Genomic DNA, 21,011 nt, shown 5'->3' with positions numbered 1-21,011 from the left:
ACTTAATGGCAAAGACTACTTCCTAAATACAGCAACACACTGTATTGCTGCCATTCCGTTACTGTTTATTGTATTATTCACTGTTTTACAGATTTAATTTTTTTGTGTGTCCTGTACAGAACTGTACACAGTCTTAAGGTGCTATATAAATAAAGACTACTGAGTTACAAGCAAAGTCTACAATACAAAACTTGCAAATGAGACTCCAAAGTGTAAGAAAACCAGATATAACAAGTGGACAGCAGAGTTGTCAGCTGAAGTTAATAAATTAGATGTTATTGTTTAACAATTTTATTTGCACATGAGCGACACAAAAGTACCAGTGTGTGCGTGCGTGTTTGTGTGTGTGTTTTTCTTACGGCGAAATGGTGATCTTGGTGTCGGTGTCCTGCTCGACTTTCTTCAGGTTGCGTCCTTCCTTCCCGATGAGGCGTCCGACAAAGTTATTGTGGGCGAGAAGCTTCAGAGGAACCTCGTCAGCACTTGGTGACAAAGAAACATGAAGTTGAGATCCACAATGAAAAAAAACAACAGAATATTTAGTATATATAGTCCCTTTAAAGGGGAACTGCTCTTTTTTTTTCTTTAACCTATCATTTACAAGCCTTATGAAGGACAAGAACACATAGGTTTTCCCTGGTTTTTGCATTCTAAATCGTAAAATACTGCGAGGTGGAGGTGGCTAACAACACATCTAAAGGGAGTACACTAATGTGCACATAAAGTTCTCTAAAAAACACCACTAATCCTCCATTTACATGTCATGACCTGAATATTAACACGCATTACCAATATTGTTATTATATGTGCTAACACAGGGTTTTACTTTCAGTTTTAACAGAGTGCTAACTAGCTTATGCTGCTATATTGACATATTGAGCTGCTGCATGGCCTCTGAGTTGGTGAAAGTTAATTCTAGATGATAAATCACGCCTCTCACCTGGATAGTAGAAGGCTGGGGACATAAACCCACAAGTTGGTTAACTTTGACAGCCAATTTAGACCCACTGATGGCCAAAAAGACACACAAAAACTTGTTTTCACCCTTTGTGCAGATTATGATGAATTGTTGATGTAAACAGGAAGATATAAACATCCCACCAGTCGTTATCCCAGTGAGAACAGACATTGTACAGTAAGTGATTTTTTATTATGTATATCTTGTTTAGAACTTAGCAATACTGCTATATGATACTTAGTGTTTGACTAAAGCTGCATTTGTAGATCATCCTCCTTATGTTCAGGCTCAGGTTTCTGGATCATCATTTGTCCTTTTGTTGTCTGTCATCAAGTCTGCCATGATTAGTAATATTGTTTATGTCGAAGGGAAAGTGAACGTTGTGATCCGTCTGTGTATGCTTAAAATGAGGAAAATATGTAAATATTACATGTTATTATGAATGTCACTAGATACTACATCTATACTTACAGCATGTATACAGAACATTGATGGAGGTTTTTGAGAGGACTTTATGTGAGGTCCATGTCTCCATCGTTAGCTGACTCTTGCTAGAGTTTATTTACACATTAGAATGCGTACAAAAAGAAAACCATATGTGTTCTTGCCTTACAAAATGTCTTCAACTTACGTCTTGGTATCCTTGGCCTCCTGCTGCATGATATCTAAGATCATCTGGCAAGCGGCAGAGCAGCCCTCAGGAGTGGAATGGATGCTGATGGACTTTTCAGCAGCGCCTGCGTTCTCTTTACGATGAACGTCGATCCTGCAGTCAGGGAATACATGTATTTAGAACACAGGTGCTACCTTATGTTCTTGCAACATGACATCAGATTGTTTATGTATGTAGAACACAGGTGCTACCTCATGTTCTTACTACAGCACATCAAATTATTTATAATGAAATGTATGTAAAAAAACAGATGCTACCTCATGTTCTTGCTATAACATATTGTTTATGACATGTATGTAGAACACAGGTGCTACCTCATGTTCTTGCTACAGCACATCACATTGTTTATAATGAAATGTATGTAGAAAACAGGTGCAACCTCATGTTCTTGCTTCAGCATATCATATTGTTTATAAGGATATGTATGTAGAACACAGGTGCTACCTCATGTTCTTGCTTCAGCATATCATATTGTTTATAAGGATATGTATGTAGAACACAGGTACTACCTCATGTTCTCGCTACAGCACATCACATTGTTTATTGCTTGCCAACCCTCCCGGATTTTCCGGTGGACTCCCAAAATTCAGCGCCTCTCCCGAAAACCTCCCAGGACAAATTGTCTCCCAAAAATCTCCCGAAATTCAAAGCCCCCCTCCAGCTCCAAGCGGACCTGAGTGAGGTGTCGACAGTCTGTTTTCACGCCCGCTTTCCCACAGTATAAAGTACGTGTCTGCCCAATGACGTTATAACTGTAGAATTATCAAGGGCGAGTTCTTAGTTTCTCATGTGGGTTTGTTTTTAGGCAGTTTCATTAAAGTCCTCCCAGCGCGGTAACAACACACAACAACAGCAGTCATATTTTTGTCTACCGTAAAGCAGTTTGTCTGCTGTAAGCTCCAATGTTGTGAACTTGTGACACTCAAACAGGACAATACTGCCATCTACTGTACATAGAATAGAATATAATGTGGAATACAATGTACTTTATTTAATTCAGCACCACAGTTTGTTCTCAATAAACAATGAATAATATAATATATATAATATATAGATAATATAAATATATTCTACATATATTCTACAATTAAGTCCAGTCAAGGAACATATGCATTATACAGTCGGATGGCTGTCGGTATGAATGACCTCCTGTGTCATTCCGTGTTACATTTTGGGAGTCTGAGTCTTCCACTGAACGTGCTCATTCTCTCCGCAAGGTCCGAGTGTAGTGGTTGGGAGGTATTGTCCATCATGGCTAGGAGTTTTGCTAGATTTCTCCTCTGCCAGAGAGTCTAGCTGTGGTTAGAAAAATAGTGACAGAGAATAGAACAAAGATGGACATTTCAACCCTTAACTCAACAATGAGTAAATGAGTGTTATGTGTGTGTGTATATGTGTAAATAAATGAACACTGAAATTCAAGTATTTATTTTACTTATATATATATGTGTATATATATATGTATATATATATATATATATATATATATATATATATATATATATATATATAGCTAGAATTCACTGAAAGTTAAGTATTTTATATATATATATATATATATATATATATATATATACATATTTAATATATATGTACTAAATATTTGACTCTTAACCATGCCCCCCACCACCCCCCGCCCCCAACAACACCCCGCGTTCCACCCCCGACCACGCCCCCCAAACCCCCTGAAATCGGAGGTCTCAAGGTTGGCAAGTATGCATTGTTTATAATGAAATGTATGTAGAACACAGGTGCTACCTCATGTTCTAGCTACAGAACATCATATTGTTTATAATGACATGTATGTAGGTGCACAGGTACTACCTCATTTTCTTGGTACATACATTTCAATGTATGTATGTATGTATGTATGTATTTTATAAATACTAATATTCCTGAACACAGCAGTGTACATTTTGGAAGTTACAAAATGGCGGCCAACACTGACTTGCTCTGCGTCTGCTTGGTGATGTTGCGAATGGTGGCTCCCTCCTTGCCGATGATGGCGCCCACGTACTGCGTGGGTACAAGAAGCCTCAGAGGAATGTCGCCGTGCTGAAGTTTGTTCGGGATCCCTGAGTTCGGGGAGCCGCTGCGAGGACCGCCGCGGGGCCCGTAACCGGGGCGGCGGCCGTTGTCGGGCCCCCGGTGGTCTCCGTCCGGGTCAGAGCTGTCATCGGGAATGTAGGACACCTGTAGAGTGTTGCTCTCCAGCTGGTACCCATTCAGTTTCTGGATGGCACTGAGACATGAAGGACCACGGATGACATACGCAAGCATGGATTGCATCATAACGTAACTACATCATTACATCACCAGTGCTAGAGGGCTCCATCTAGTGGTGAGCCAGAGAATCATCCCCTAATTCAATATTTAAACAGTGTCACAGTGGCCAAAACTACTAAATAGACCTCTGCCTTGTTTTTAATGAATACTTAGGTCTACTATGCTACTGGACTTTGATGTTGTCATTATGGTGGTACTTAATGAGTACTTAGGTCTACGATGCTACTGAACTTTAGTGTTGTCATTATGGTGGTACTTAATGAATACTTAGGTCTACTACACTACTGTATTTTAAGGTTGTCATTATAGTGGTACTTAATGAATACTTAGGGCTACTAAACTACAGTATTTCAATGTTGTCATTATGGTGGTACTTAATAAATAATTAGGTCTACTACACTACTGTATTTTAATGTTGTCATTCTAGTGATACTTAATGAATACTTAAGGACTTAGGGCTACTATACTACAGTATTTTAATGTTGTCATTATGGTGGTACTTAATTAATACTTAGGTCTACTACACTACCGTATTTTGATGTTGTCATTATGGTGGTACTTCATGAATACTTAGATCTACTACACTACTGTATTTTAATGTTGTCATTATGGTGGTACTTAATGAATACTTAGATCTACTACACTACTGTATTTTAATGTTGTCATTATAGTGGTACTTAATGAATACTTAGGGCTACTAGACTACAGTATTTTAATGTTGTCATTATGGTGGTACTTAATAATTAGGTCTACTACACGACTGTATTTTAATGTTGTCATTATAGTGGTACTTAATGAATACTTAGGGACTTAGGGCTACTATACTACAGTATTTTAATGTTGTCATTATGGTGGTACTTAATACTTAGGTCTACTACACTACCGTATTTTAATGTTGTCATTATAGTGGTACTTAATGAATACTTAGGGCTACTACACTACAGTATTTTAATGTTGTCATTATGGTGGTACTTAATGAATACTTGGATCTACTACACTACTGTATTTTAATGTTGTGATTATGGTGGTACTTAATGAATACTTAGATCTACTACACTACTGTATTTTAATGTTGTCATTATAGTGGTACTTAATGAATACTTAGGGCTACTAAACTACAGTATTTTAATGTTGTCATTATGGTGGTACTTAATAAATAATTAGGTCTACTACACTACTGTATTTTAATGTTGTCATTATAGTGGTACTTAATGAATACTTAGGGCTACTACACTACTGTATTTTAATGTTGTCATTATGGTGGTACTTAATGAATACTTAGGTCTACTACACAACTGTATTTTAATGTTGTCATTATAGTGGTACTTAATGAATACTTAGGGCTCCTACATTACAGTATTTTAATGTTGTCATTATGTGGTACCTAATGAATACTTAGGTCTACTACACTACTCTATTTTAATTTTGTCATTATGGTGGTTCTTAATGAATACTTAGGTGTACTACATTACTGTATTTTAATGTTGTCATTATAGTGGTTTTTAATGAATAATTAGGGCTACTATACTACAGTATTTTAATGTTGTCATTATGGTGGTACTTAATAAATAATTAGGTCTACTACACTACTGTATTTTAATGATGTCATTATAGTGGTACTTAATGAATACTTAGGGACTTAGGGCTACTATACTACAGTATTTTAATGTTGTCATTATGGTGGTACTTAATGAATATTTAGGTCTACTACACTACTGTATTTTAATGTTGTCATTATAGTGGTACTTAATGAATACTTAGGTCTACTACACTACTGTATTTTAATGTTGTCATTATAGTGGTACTTAATGAATACTTAGGGCTACTACACTACTGTATTTTAATGTTGTCATTATGGTGGTACTTAATGAATACTTAGGTCTACTACACAACTGTATTTTAATGTTGTCATTATAGTGGTACTTAATGAATACTTAGGGCTCCTACATTACAGTATTTTAATGTTGTCATTATGTGGTACCTAATGAATACTTAGGTCTACTACACTACTCTATTTTAATTTTGTCATTATGGTGGTTCTTAATGAATACTTAGGTGTACTACATTGCTGTATTTTAATGTTGTCATTATAGTGTTTTTTAATGAATAATTAGGGCTACTATACTACAGTATTTTAATGTTGTCATTATGGTGGTACTTAATGAATACTTAGGTCTACTACACTACAGTATTTTAATGTTGTCATTATGGTGGTACTTAATGAATACTTAGGTCTACTGCACTACAGTATTTTAATGTTGTCATTATGGTGGTACTTAATGAATACTTGGGTCTACTACACTACTGTATTTTAATTTTTTCATTATGGTGGTACTTAATGAATACTTAGGGGTACTACACTACAGTATTTTAATGTTGTCATTATGGTGGTACATAATGAATACTAAGGTCTACTACACTACTGTATTTTAATGTTGTCATTATAGTGGTACTTAATGAATACTTAGGGCTACTACACTACAGTATTTTAATGTTGTCATTATGTGGTACCTAATGAATACTTAGGTCTACTACACTACTCTATTTTAATTTTGTCATTATGGTGGTTCTTAATGAATACTTAGGTGTACTACATTGCTGTATTTTAATGTTGTCATTATAGTGTTTTTTAATGAATAATTAGGGCTACTATACTACAGTATTTTAATGTTGTCATTATGGTGGTACTTAATGAATACTTAGGTCTACTACACTACAGTATTTTAATGTTGTCATTATGGTGGTACTTAATGAATACTTAGGTCTACTGCACTACAGTATTTTAATGTTGTCATTATGGTGGTACTTAATGAATACTTGGGTCTACTACACTACTGTATTTTAATTTTTTCATTATGGTGGTACTTAATGAATACTTAGGGGTACTACACTACAGTATTTTAATGTTGTCATTATGGTGGTACATAATGAATACTAAGGTCTACTACACTACTGTATCTTAATGTTGTCATTATAGTGGTACTTAATGAATACTTAGGGCTACTACACTACAGTATTTTAATGTTGTCATTATGGTGGTACTTAATGAATACTTAGGTCTACTACGCTACTGGACTTTAATGTTGTCATTATGGTCGTACTTAATGAATACTTAGGTCTACTACACTACTGTATTTGAATGTTGTCATTATAGTGGTACTTAATAAATACTTAGGTCTACTACACTACTGTATTTTAATGTTGTCATTATAGTGGTATTTAATGAATACTTAGGGCTACTACACTGCAGTATTTTAATGTTGTCATCATGGTGGTACTTAATGAATACTTAGGTCTACTACACTACTGTATTTTAATGTTGTCATTATAGTGGTACTTAATGAATACTTAGGTCTACTACACTACTGTATTTTAATGTTGTCATTATGGTGGTTCTTAATGAATACTTAGGTCTACTGCACTACTGTATTTTAATTTTGTCATTATATTGGTACTTAATGAATACTTAGGGCTACTATACTAGAGTATTTTAATGTTGTCATTATGGTGGTACTTAATGAATACTTAGGTCTACTACACCAGTGGTTCTCAAATGGGGGTACGCGTACCCCTGGGGGTACTTGAAGGTATGCCAAGGGGTACGTGAGATTTTTGAAAAATATTCTAAAAATAGCGACAATTCAAAAATCCTTTATAAATATATTTATTGAATAATACTTCGAAAAAATATGAATGTAAGTTCATAAACTGTGAAAAGAAATGCAACAATGCAATATTCAGTGTTGACAGCTATATTTTTTTGTGGACATGTTCCATAAATATTGATGTTAAAGATTTCTATTTTTGTGAAAAAAATTTTTTAGAATTAAGTTCATAAATCCAAATGGATCTCTATTACAATCCCCAAAGAGGGCACTTTAAGTTGATGATTACTTCTATGTGTAGAAATCTTTATTTATAATTATATCACTTGTTTATTTTTCAATAAGTCTTTAGTTATTTTTATGCCTTTTTTTCCAAATAGTTCAAGAAAGACCATTACAAAAGAGCAATATTTTGCACTGTTATACAATTTAATAAATCAGAAACTGATGACATAGTGCTGTATTTTATTTTTTTATTTTTTTTTCAACCAAAAATGCTTTGCTCTGATTAGGGGGTACTTGAATTTAAAAAATGTTCACAGGCGGTACATCCCTGAAAAAAGGTTGAGAACCACTGTAATACACTACTGTATTTTAATGTTGTCATTATAGTGGTACTTAATGAATACTTAGGGCTACTACACTACAGTTTTTAATGTTCTCATTATGGTGGTACTTAATGAATACTTAGGTCTACTACACTACTGTATTTTATGTTGTTATTATAATGGTACTTAATAAATACTTAGGGCTACTATACTACAATATTTTAATGTTGTCATTATGGTGGTACTTAATTAATACTTAGGTCTACTACACTACTGTATTTTAATGTTGTCATAATGGTGTTACTTAATGAATACTTAGGTCTACTACACTACAGTGGTACTTAGTGAACACTTACGTGTACTACACCACATTATTTTAATGTTGTCATTATGGTGGTACTTAGTGAATACTTAGGGCTACTAAATTACTGTATTTTAATGTTGTCATTATGGTGGTACTTAATGAATACTTGGGCATAATACGCTACTCTACTGTCATTTGGGTCATTATGGTGGTACATGGAGAGCCAAGTGTTTTGAGGTTCTACTTGGTGAACAAAGTTTACAACCACTGGATTAAATACAAAATTGTTTGGCTCGACATATGGATTGGTGTCCGTATCGGACTAAGACCATATTATATGAATATGTATTGAGCCATATTTTCTGCTTACTTCCACAAAATGTCTCCTTTCCTTAAAAAATCCAAAACCAGTGAAGTTGGCACATTGTGCAAATGGTAAATAAAAAGAGAATACAATGATTTACAAATCATTTGCAACTTATATTCAATTGAATAGACTGCAAAGATATGATACTTTATGTTCACACTGGAAAACTGTTATTTTTTGCAAATATTAGCTCATTTGGAATTTGATGCCTGCAACATGTTTCAAAAAAGCTGGCACAAATGGCAAAAAAGACTGATAAAGTTGGGGAATGCTCATCAAACACTTATTTGGAACATCCCACAGGTGAACAGGCTAATTAGGAAAAGGTGGGTGCCATGATTGGGTATAAAAGCAGCTTCCATGAAATGCTCAGTCATTCACAAAGAAGGATGGGGCAAGGGTCACCACTTTGTCAAAAAATTGTCCAACAGTTAAAGAGCAACATTTCTCAACCAACTATTGCAAGGAATTTAGGGATTTCCCCATCTACGCTCCGTAATATCATCAAAAGGTTCAGAGAATCTGGAGAAATTACTCCACGTGAGCGATTATATTATTTACCTTCGATACCTCAGGCAGTCAAAAAAAGTCATCAGTGTGTAAAGGATATCACTCACCACATGGGCTCTGGAACACTTTAGAAAACCACGGTCAGTAACAACAGTTGGTCACTACAACTGTAAGTGCAAGTTAAAACTCTACTATACAAAGCCAAAGCCATTCATCAACAACACCCAGAAACGCCGCCGGCTTCGCTGGGCCCGAGCTCATCTAATATGGACTGATGCAAAGTGGAAAAGTGTTCTGTGGTCTGACGAGTCCACATTTCGAACTGCTTTTGGAAACTGTGGACGTTGCGTCCTCTGGAACCATGAGGAAAATAACCATCCGGATTGTTATAGGCACACAGTTGAAAAGCCAGCATCTGTGATGGTATGGGGGTGTATTAGTGCCCAAGGCATGGGTAACTTACACATCTATGAAGGCACCATTAATGCTAAAAGGCACATACAGGTTTCTGAGCAACACATGTTGCCATCCAAGCAACATTATCATGGTCGCCCCTGCTTATTTCAGCAAGACAATGCCAAGCCATGCGTTACAACAGCGTGTCTTCATAGTGAAAGAGTGTGGGTACTAGACTGGCCTACCTGTCTCCCATTGAAAATGTATGGCGCATTATGAAGCCTAAAATACCACAACGGAGACCCCGAACTGTTGAACAACTTAAGTTGTACATCAAAGCAAGAATGGGAAAGTATTCCACTTCAAAAATGTGTCTCCTCAGTTCCCAAACATTTACTGTGTGTTGTTAAAAGGAAAAGCCATGTAACACATTTTTAAAAATACCCCTCTGACAATTTTTTTTGCAAGGTGTTGCTGTTGCTATATGATTATTGGCAATAAATAAATAAATACGTTTTTCAGTGTGAACCGTAAATATCTGATCTTTGCAGTCTATTCAATTGAATATAAGTTGAAAAGGATTTGAAAATCATTGTATTCTCTTTTTATTTAACATTTACACAACGTGACAACTTCACTGCTTTTGGCTTTTGCACTTTACTTATTTTGCACTATGGACTATTTCATGAAAACGAAACCATTTTATTATTTTGGTGATATTGTCACATTGTCTGCTATTATTGCTGAAGAAAAATAACAAAACACTTTGTTCATTATTATTATTATTATTATGAATAATAGATAGTTATTTACTGTAAATTCATGAAATGTTTGCAAACATTTCAAAAAACGATTAATTTGCTACTCAGCAATGTTTAGCAGAAACACAAAATGTGTATTAATACACATATATGTGTATTAATGTATGTCAACATAGGTACACTTGTAAAGATGAGATATTTGTAGACATTAGGGACAAGTGGTAAAAAATGGATGGATAGATGGATGGTACATTTGGATGTAGTTCCATCAAATATCCACAGGGGGGCGCTTGTTTCCAGAAATGACAGTTTTGTTGCAATTTGCTACAAAACATGGTGGTAAGAACTAATATGATGGTTTGTTTTGTGTGGTCAAACATGTTATAGACAATCTTCGCAAATAATTGTGAGGATTAGTTTGGCTATGACGTGAAACAGATGACATTAACATTTTATAGACAATCTTAATAAATAATTGTGGTGATTATGTTGGCCATGACGTGTAACAGACGACATTTAAACATTTTATAGACAATCTTTGTAAATAATTGTGATGATTACTTTGGCCAAGACAAATAACAGACAACATTTAAACACTTTATAGACAATCTTTGTTAATAATTGTGATGATTATTTTGGCCATGGCGTGTAACAGACGACATTTAAACATTTTATAGACAATCTTTGTAAATAATTGTGATGATTATTTCGGCCATAATGTGTAACAGATGACATTTAAACATTTTATGGACAATCTTTGTAAATAATTGTGATGATTACTTTGGCCATGACAAATAACAGACAACATTTTAACAGTTTATAGACAATCTTTGCAAATAATTGTGATGATTATTTTGGCCATGACGTGTAACAGACGACATTTAAACATTTTGTAGACAATCTTTGTAAATAACTGTGATGATTATTTTGGCCATGACGTGTAACAGACATTTAAACATTTTGTAGACAATCTTTGTAGATAATTGTGAGGATTATTTTGGTCATGACGGTGAAACAGCAAACATTTAAACATTTTATAGACAATCTTTGTAAACAAATATGATTATTATTTCGACCATGATGTGTAAAAGACAACAATAAACATTTCATAGACAATCTTTGTAAATAATTGTGAAGAATATTTTGGCAATGGCGCGTAACAGACGACATTTAAACACTTTATAGACAATCTTTGTAAACGATTTTGATCATTATTTTGGCCATGACGTGTAATAGACAACATTTAAACACTTTATAGACAATCTTTGCAAATCATTGTGATTAATATTTTGGCCATGGTGTGCAACAGACAACATTTAAACACTTTATAGACAATCTTTGTAAATAATTGTGATGATTACTTTGGCCATGACAAATAACAGAGAACATTTAAACACTTTATATACAATCTTTGCAAATAATTGTGATGATTATTTTGGCCATGGCGTGTAACAGACATTTAAACATTTTGTAGACAATCTTTGTAGATAATTGTGATGATTATTTTGGTCATGACGGTGAAACAGCAAACATTTTATAGACAATCATTGTAAACAAATATGATTATTATTTTGGCCATGACGTGTAACAGACAACCTTTAAACATTTCATAGACAATCTTTGTAAATAATTGTGAAGAATATGTTGGCAACGGCGCGTAACAGACGACATTTAAACACTTTATAGACAATCTTTGTAAACGATTGTGATCATTATTTTGGCCATGACGTGTAACAGACAACATTTAAACACTTTATAGACAATCTTTGCAAATAATTGTGATTAATATTTTGGCCATCATATGTAACAGACGAAATTTAAACATTTTATAGACAATCTTTGTAAATAATTGTGATTATTATTTTGGTCATGACTTGTAACAGACGACATTAAAACACTTTATAGACAATCTTTGTAAATACTTGTGATGATTTTTTTGGCCATGACGTGTAACAGACGACATTTAAACATTTTATAGACAATCTTTATAAATAATTGTGATGATTATTTTGGTCATGACGGTGTGACAGCAAACCTTTAAACACTTTACAGACAATCTTTGTAAATAATTGTGATGATTATTTTGGCGATGATGTGTAACAGACAACATTTAAACATTTTATAGACAATCTTAGTAATAATTGTGATTACTATTTTGGTCATGACGTGTAACAGATGACATTGAAACACTTTACAGACAATCTTTGTAAATAAATGTTGATGACTATTTTGGCGATGAGGTGTAACAGACAACATTTAAACATTTTATAGACAATCTTTGTAATAATTGTGATTACTATTTTGGCCATGACGTGTAACAGACAACATTTAAACACTTTATGGACAATCTTTGCAAATAATTGTGATATGTATTTTGGCCCTGCGATGATGTGGCGACATTTCCAGGGTGTACGCCGCCTTCCGCGCGAAGGCAGCTGAGATATGCTCCAGCGACCCCCTACAACCCCAAAAGGGACAAGCGGTAGAAAATGGATGAATGGATGGATTATTTTGGCCATGACGTGTAACAGACGACATTTAAACATTTTATCGACAATCTTTGTAAATAATTTTGATCATTATTTTGGCCATGACGTGTAACGGATGACATTTAAACACTTTATAGACAATCTTTGTAAATAATTGTGATGATTATTTTGGCCCTTACGTGTAACAGACGACATTCAAACATTTTATAGACAATTTTTGTAAATAATTGTGATGAATATTTTGGCGACGACGTTTAACAGACAACATTCAAACACTTTATAGACAATCTTTGTAAATAATTGTGATGATTATAATGGCCGTCAGTGTAACAGACAACATTTAAACATTTTATAGACAATCTTTGCAAATAATTGTGATGAATATTTTGGCGATGACGTTTAACAGACAACATTTACATATTTTATAGACAATCTTTGTAAAAAAATTGTGATTATTTTGGACATGATGTGTAACAGATAGATAGATAGATAGATAGATAGATAGATAGATAGATAGATAGATAGATAGATAGATAGATAGATAGATAGATAGTACTTTATTGATTCCTTCAGGAAAATTAAAACATGATGACATTTAAACATTTTATAGACAATCTTTGTAAATAATTGTGACATTTTTTGGGCCATGACGTGTAACAGATGACATTTAAACATTTTGTAAACAATCTTTAGCAACATTGTTTGTTGCCAAAGATTGTGGCGGCGTGCAGGAAGTGAAGACTTACTGCCTGGCGTGTTCGCGGGAGGCGTACGTAACGTTCACCACTGCAGTCTCGCTGTCCGTGTTGACTGCGGGAAAGAGAAAGTGAAAGTGTGACATTATTCACTATTCAAATTTTAGCATGCTAACTTTCTTTTTGCTAATTTTGCAAGTGCATACCTTAGTGTCAAATGTTTTGTTACTTGACAAATGACCCCTGTTAGCATGCTAACGTTAGCATGCTAGCTTTTTTAGCCAAATTTGCAGGTATACATCTCAGTCATATTTCCATACTTGATGCATGCTAATGTTAGCATCTTACACAAATTTTCAGGTATACACCGCATAATAACGTAATAATGTTAACATGCTAGCTTTGTTACCTAATTTAGCAAGTATCATGTCATACATTTTAGTATTTTACTTATGCTAACTGCCATTTTAAGCTTGTTAGCATAGTATGCTAGCTTTCTTTTTTTTAGTTCATTTGTATTTTGATCATCCTTTGATTGGTCAGTCTGTGGCCCTGAATGGAAAACATTTATTTTGACAAATACTACATCTCCTTGAAACACACTTTCTCTTCATTCTGAATGCTATTATTGAGAAAGCTAAAGTGGACTGATGGCAAGGTGTTGGAGAAGAAGGTGATGATGTCATCATTCACCTGGAGAGCCTACCTTGTTCGCAGTTCTCCACACTTCCACACTGAGCCAGCAGGCCATCGAACATCTGGCACAAAGTCAGAGGAGGAAAAGCACAAAGAAAATAAGACAACCACTCAGGATGAAAAAAACAATTTCAGATGGAAGCTCAGCTACAGCAATTGTTTGCTTTTAGCATGCTTGCAGAAATGTTATCAATTAGCATCATTAGTAAATGTCAAAAAACCCTGTTGGATACCACCAATACATCTGCTCTCAGCATTAGCTAACTGTTAGCATTAGTTTATAGCGAGCATTAGCTCACAGCTAGCATTATCTTGAGCTTGCATTATCTTATAGCTAGTGTTAGCTTATAGCTAGCATTATCTTATAGTGTTAGCTTATTGCTAGCATTAACTTACTGTTAGCATTAGCTTATAGATAGCATTAGCTTATAGCTAGCATTAGCCTATAGCTAGCATTAGCCTTTTGCTAGTGTTATCTTGAACTTGCTTGCCTTATAGCTAGTGTTAGCTTATTGCTAGCATTATCTTATAGTGCTAGCTTATAGCTAGCATTAACTCACTGTTCGCATTAGCTTATAGCTAGCATTAGCTTATTGCTAGCCTTATCTTGAGCTTGCATTGCCTTATAGCTAGTGTTAGCTTATAGCTAGCATTATCTTATAGTGTTAGCTTATTGCTAGCATTAACTTACTGTTAGCATTACCTTATGGATAGCATTAGCTTATAGCTAGCATTAACTTATTGCTAGTGTTATCTTGAACTTGCATTGCCTTATAGCTAGTGTTAGCTTATTGCTAGCATTATCTTATAGTGTTAGCTTATAGCTAGCATTAACTTACTGTTCACATTAGCTTATTGCTAGTGTTATCTTGAGCTTGCATTGCCTTATAGCTAGTGTTAGCTTATTGCTAGCATTATCTTTTAGTGTTAGCTTATAGCTAGCATTAAGTTACTGTTAGCATTAGCTTATAGCTGGCATTAGCTTATAGCTGGCATTAGCTTATAGCTAGCATTAGCTTATTGCTAGCGTTATCTTGATCTTGCATTATCTTATAGCTAATGTTATCTTATAGCTAGTGTTAGCTTATAGCTAGCATTATCTTATAGTGGTAGCTTATAGCTAGCATTAACTTACTGCTAGTATTAGCTTATAGCTAGCATTAGCTTATTGCTAGCGTTATGTTGAGCTTGCATTATCTTAAAGCTAGTGTTAGCTTATAGCTAGCATTATCTTATAGCTAATGTTAGCTTATAGCTAGCATTAACTACGGTTACCATTAGCTTGTAGCTAGCATTAGCTTACAGCTTGCGTTATCTTGAGCTTGCCTTATCTTATAGGTGGCGTTATCGCTAGCATTATCGTACAGCTGGTGTTATCTCATAGCTACTATTATTTTATAGCTAGTTTTGGCTTATAGCTCGTGTTAACTTATAGCTAGCATAAACCTACTGTTGTTATTAGCTTATAGCTTGCATTACGTTGAGCTAACATTTTCTTACAGTGAGATTTATCTTATACATAAGCAAAGCGCTTGCTTAGAGCCCCGCAGCCACCAGGGGGCCCCCAAAAGCAAATAACAAAACAATTTTATTTTTTATTTTTTGCATGTACGAGTCTGACTGATGATTTCTAAATGATCAAAGTTATATTATTGTACAAAAACACAATTTTAGGTCAACAGAGTGCTGCTGCTGATCTAGGCATGAGTTGATTGTTGGCTTATAGCTAGCATAAACCTACTGTTAGCATTAGCTTATAGCTCGCATTATGTTGAGCTAGCATTTTCTTAAAGCTAGCGTTATTGCTAGCATTGGCGTACAGTGAGCTTTATCTTACAGCTAGCTTTATCTTATAGCTAGCGTTAGGGAGGAACATAACTTTGTTTTTCTAAGCCTGGGTGTGAAGAAAGTGAGTGTAAAGAAGAAGAAGAAGAAGTAGTGAATGATATTCATGGAATTAAAGAAAGAAAAAAGCGGATAGTCATCCTCTGCTCAAAAGACCTAACATTGAACCTGACTCCATGGTAAACTACCAGCCACCTTCCCTTTATCTCGAAAAATTCTCGAGAAAATAGCGGCTAAATGAACACTTGGCATCTAACAATCTCTGTGAACCCTTTCAGTCTGCTTTCAGGGCAAATCACTCGAAGGCGACAGCCCTCGCAAAAATGACTAATGATATATTGCTAACTATGGATGCTAATAGGTCATCCATGTTGCTGCTAATTGTACTCAGCGCTGTTTTCCATACCATCGATCATAACATTTTATTAGAACGTATCAAAACATGTATTGGTATGTCAGACACAAACACATATACTGTATATATCTTTATACATACTGTATATACCTATACATATACCTATATCTGGGGTGTCAAACTCATTTTATCTCAGGGGCCGCATGGAGGAAAATATGTGCACAGCCGGGCCGTCCATCCATCCATTTTCTATCGCTTGTCCCATTCGGGGTCGCGGGGGGTGCTGGAACCTATCTCAGCTGCATAAAGGGCGGAAGGCGGCGTACACCCTGGACAAGTCGCCACCTCATCACAGGGCCAACACAGATAGACAGACACACTGGACTATTAAAATCAAGGCATTAAAACTAAAAAATAAAGACAACTTCAGATGTTTTTTACTTTGTCTTACTTTGGCCAAAATAGAACACATACATTCTGAAAATATTATAAAAATATAGACAAAAATACCGGCAGCGGTAAAGTTTAGATCCATGAAGGAAAGACTAAAGTTAATGTTTAGAACTGAATAAATTTACATACGCATAAAAATGTGTTTTCTTTAGTAATATTTTTTGATTAATTAACTAACATTTATGACAACCTTTTTCCAAAACACAATATAAAATATGGGATACAACAGGATAATGCATACAATTATTTGTTTTCAAAACACTTACAAAACAGTGGGACCCAAAAATATACAGTGGGACCCAATTTTTATAACTTGATGGGGTCCCTGGGTCCCCATTTTAAACATTCCTAGCGCCAACACTGATGGAGAAATTGGTGCGTGCAAAACAGCAGCAGGCGGCTGTGGCCTGCGGGCGGTTCTAATACTACTCAAATATCATCCCAGGGGACGTCGATCATTCATTCGCGGACACACCCCTGACCTATACTGTATGTGTGTGTGTGTGTGTGTGTGTGTGTGTGTGTGTATATATATATATATATATATATATATATATATATATATATATATATATATATATATATATATATATATATATATATATATATATATATATATATATATATATATATATATATATATATATATATACCACCATGCTTGACAGTAGGTATGGTGTTCCTGGGATTAAAGGTCTCACCTTTTCTCCTCCAAACATATTGCTGGGTATTGTGTTAGGTATAAAATACTAAAGCATCTAGCTCCATCCTATCTTGCTGATTGTATTGTCCGGACAAAAATCTGCCTTCTAAGAACTCAGGCTTAATAGTGAGCCCATAGCCCCAAAAAATTCTGCGGCTATAGAGTGCCCACATCTGCGGTTCCTTCCAAGGTTTCTGGTTGTTCCCATTGGGTTGAGTTTTTTCTTGCCCTGATGTGGGATCTGAGCCGAGGATATCGTTGTCTCAAAAGCCTGCACAAGCCACATTTGTGATTAAGGGCTATATAAATAAACATTGATTGATTGATTCTAAAATGTAGTGGGTTTGTCTTATTTAGCAGTGCGTTCTACAGTCTGGAATATATGGTGATTCTTCTTCTTCACCTTCTTCCTGATGTCCCACCACTTGTGTTTGATTGCCGCCTGAGTGCACTTCTGACCACAGCACGTGTCAAGCCCAAGCCTGGACACGCCAGAAACTTAATACAGGGTAACATTCTAAGGTGCTTTTTAATGTGACTGACAATGCAAAGTGTGTGTGTGTGTGTGTGTGTGTGTGTGTGTGTGTGTGTGTGTGTGTGTGTGTGTGTGTGTGTGTGTGTGTGTGTGTGTGTGTGTGTGTGTGTGTGTGTGTGTGTGTGTGTGTGTGTGTGTGTGTGTGTGTGTGTGTGTGTGTGTGTGGTTTAGTAAACAAAGCCACTCCAGAGGCAGAAAAACTCACTTCCCACTGAAGGTGAGGTGGAATGTTTCTGATCTGCAGCTTTCTGGTCCTGGGGGGAAGAGAGAGAGGGACAAAACAGCAAAGTCAACAAACTTTTTTGAAAAAGAACAAATTCAATAAACTTTTTTTGAAAAACTAAGTCAACAAACTTCTTTGAAAAACAACAAAGTCAACAAAACTTTTTTGAAAAACAACAGTCAACAAACTTCCTTGAAAAACAAAGTCAACAAACTTTCTTGAAAATCAACAAAGTCAACAAACTTCCTTGAAAAACAACAAAGTCAATAAACTTTTTTGAAAAACAACAAAGTCAACAAATTTCCTTGAAAAACAACAAAGTCAACAAACTTTTTGGAAAAATAAAAAGTCAACAAACGTTTTTGAAAAACAACAAAGTCAACAAATTTCCTTGAAAAACAACAAAGTCAACAAACTCTTTGGAAAAATAAAAAGTCAACAAACTTTTTTGAAAAACAACAAAGTCAACAAATTTCCTTGAAAAAGAACAAAGGCAACACACTTTTTGGAAAAATAAAAAGTCAACAAACTTTCTTGAAAAACAACAAAGTCAACAAAACTTTTTTGAAAAACAACAAAGTTAATAAACTTTCTTGAAAAACAACAAAGTGAACAAACTTTCTTGAAAAACAACAAAGTGAACAAACTTTCTTGAAAAACAACAAAGTTAATAAACTTTCTTGAAAAACAACAAAGTCAACAAACTTTCTTGAAAAACAACAAAGTCAACAAAACTTTTTTTAAAAACAACAAAGTCAATAGACTTTCTTGAAAAACAACAAAGTCAACAAACTTTCTTGAAAAACAACAAAGTCAACAAACTTCCTTCAAAAACAACAAAGTCAACAAACTTCCTTGAAAAACAACAAAGTCAACAAACTTTCTTGAAAAACAACAAAGTCAACAAACTTTCTTGAAAAACAACAAAGTTAACAAACTTTCTTGAAAAACAACAAAGTTAACAAACTTTCTTGAAAAACAAAGTCAGCAAACTTTCTTGAAAAACAACAACGTCAAAAAACTTTCTTGAAAAACAACAAAGTCAACAAACTTTCTTGAAAAACAACAACGTCAACAAAACTTTCTTGAAAAACAACAAAGTCAACAAACTTTCTTGAAAAACAAAGTCAACAAACTTCCTTGAAAAACAACAAAGTCAACAAAACTTTTTTGAAAAACAACAAAGTCAACAAACTTTCTTGAAAAACAACAAAGTCAACAAACTTCCTTGAAAAACAACAAAGTCAACAAACTTCCTTGAAAAACAACAAAGTCAACAAAACTTTTTTGAAAAACAACAGTCAACAAACTTCCTTGAAAAATAAAGTCAGCAAAATTTCTTTGAAAAAGAACACAATCAATCTTTTTTGAAAAATAAAAGGTAATCTGACACTCTTGTATAATATTCTGTTGTGTTGATAGAAATAGCAAAATGTCATATAAATAATCTAATAAAAGACTAGCTAATCATTAAGGGGGATGCACACAAAATATCAATTCACGTCTGAATTGCGATTCTAAATTCACATATTTTGATTATTTTCAAAAATCGACTTAAAAAGTCAAGTTTTCACAGTTTCTTATGGTCAGGCAAAGACTGGCTTGTAGACCAGCAGTCCTGCTCACAGGCAGTCAAAGACTGGCTTGTAGACCACCAGACCACTGCTCACATGAACAATAGCAGGCATGTAGACCATCAGATGATACCCTGGTCTGATGGCCACCGGAGTACCAGTCCAATCTTGTAACATCACACATTTGTTTACATATGCAGTATGTACAGTAAACAAATAAATAGTATGTATGTAAGTGTGTATGGCTATTGGATGATACCCTTATGGATACCATCTGCACTGTATGTGGACTTTGATCAAAACTGCTGCCCTTTATATACTTCCGCAGATAAAATATTGTAACTTAACCATCCACTCACATACCCATTATGTATTGTATTTGTACTTTAAATTGCCAATCAATATGTCATTTCGATATTGTTGTGTATTTTCAATCTCAATTGTGGATGTTAGATGTGCCATAAAAGGACTACAGATGGAAATTAGCATACATCTGGTGCTGCCATCTTTTTAATGTAACTACACATTGTTCTTCAAATAAAGAAATACAAACAAACAAATGATAATAATAATAACAAGCATCAGTGTAATGTCTATATAATAATAATAATAATAAGCATCAGTGTGATGTCTATATAATAATAATAATAATAATAAGCATCAGTGTAATGTCTATATAATAATAATATAAATAATAAACATCAGTGTAATGTCTATATCATAATAATAACAAGCATCAATGTAATGTATATACAAGAAGAAGAATCAGTGCAATGTCTGTCTCAAAATGATAATAATAAGAATCAGTGTAATGTCTATATCATAATAATAGTAATAACAAGCATCAGTGTAATGTCTATATAATAATAATAATAATAATAATAAAAGCATCAGTGTACTGTCTATATCACAATTATAATCATAATAATAATAATATGCATCAGTGTAGTCTATATGATAACAATACCAATAAGCATCAGTGTAATGTTTATATAATAAAAATAATAATAATAATAATAAGCATCAGTGTATTGT

At 34.3% G+C, this 21,011-nt stretch overlaps 1 protein-coding gene across 2 annotated transcripts in view; it reads right to left on the bottom strand.

The window, feature by feature from the left end:
* Positions 1-21,011, bottom strand: part of igf2bp1 (insulin-like growth factor 2 mRNA binding protein 1) — an 83,040-nt gene that overhangs the window by 15,057 nt on the left and 46,972 nt on the right. The window contains exons 3-8 of one of the 2 annotated variants that reach the window (XM_061905931.1): positions 18,385-18,433; positions 14,299-14,362; positions 13,644-13,707; positions 3,580-3,873; positions 1,590-1,724; positions 360-482 (exon numbers count right to left, since the gene is read on the bottom strand). In XM_061905931.1, coding sequence (XP_061761915.1) covers positions 360-482; positions 1,590-1,724; positions 3,580-3,873; positions 13,644-13,707; positions 14,299-14,362; positions 18,385-18,433 — 729 coding nt within the window. The remainder of the gene's footprint in view (positions 1-359; positions 483-1,589; positions 1,725-3,579; positions 3,874-13,643; positions 13,708-14,298; positions 14,363-18,384; positions 18,434-21,011) is intronic. The other variant, XM_061905932.1, reaches the window with a different exon arrangement.

This window comes from Nerophis ophidion, linkage group LG07 (genome assembly GCF_033978795.1).
Source record: "Nerophis ophidion isolate RoL-2023_Sa linkage group LG07, RoL_Noph_v1.0, whole genome shotgun sequence".
Taxonomy (NCBI): Eukaryota; Metazoa; Chordata; class Actinopteri; order Syngnathiformes; family Syngnathidae; genus Nerophis; species Nerophis ophidion.
Note: the sequence above shows the minus strand (reverse complement) of the source record. Positions and strands in the feature narration are given on the sequence as shown.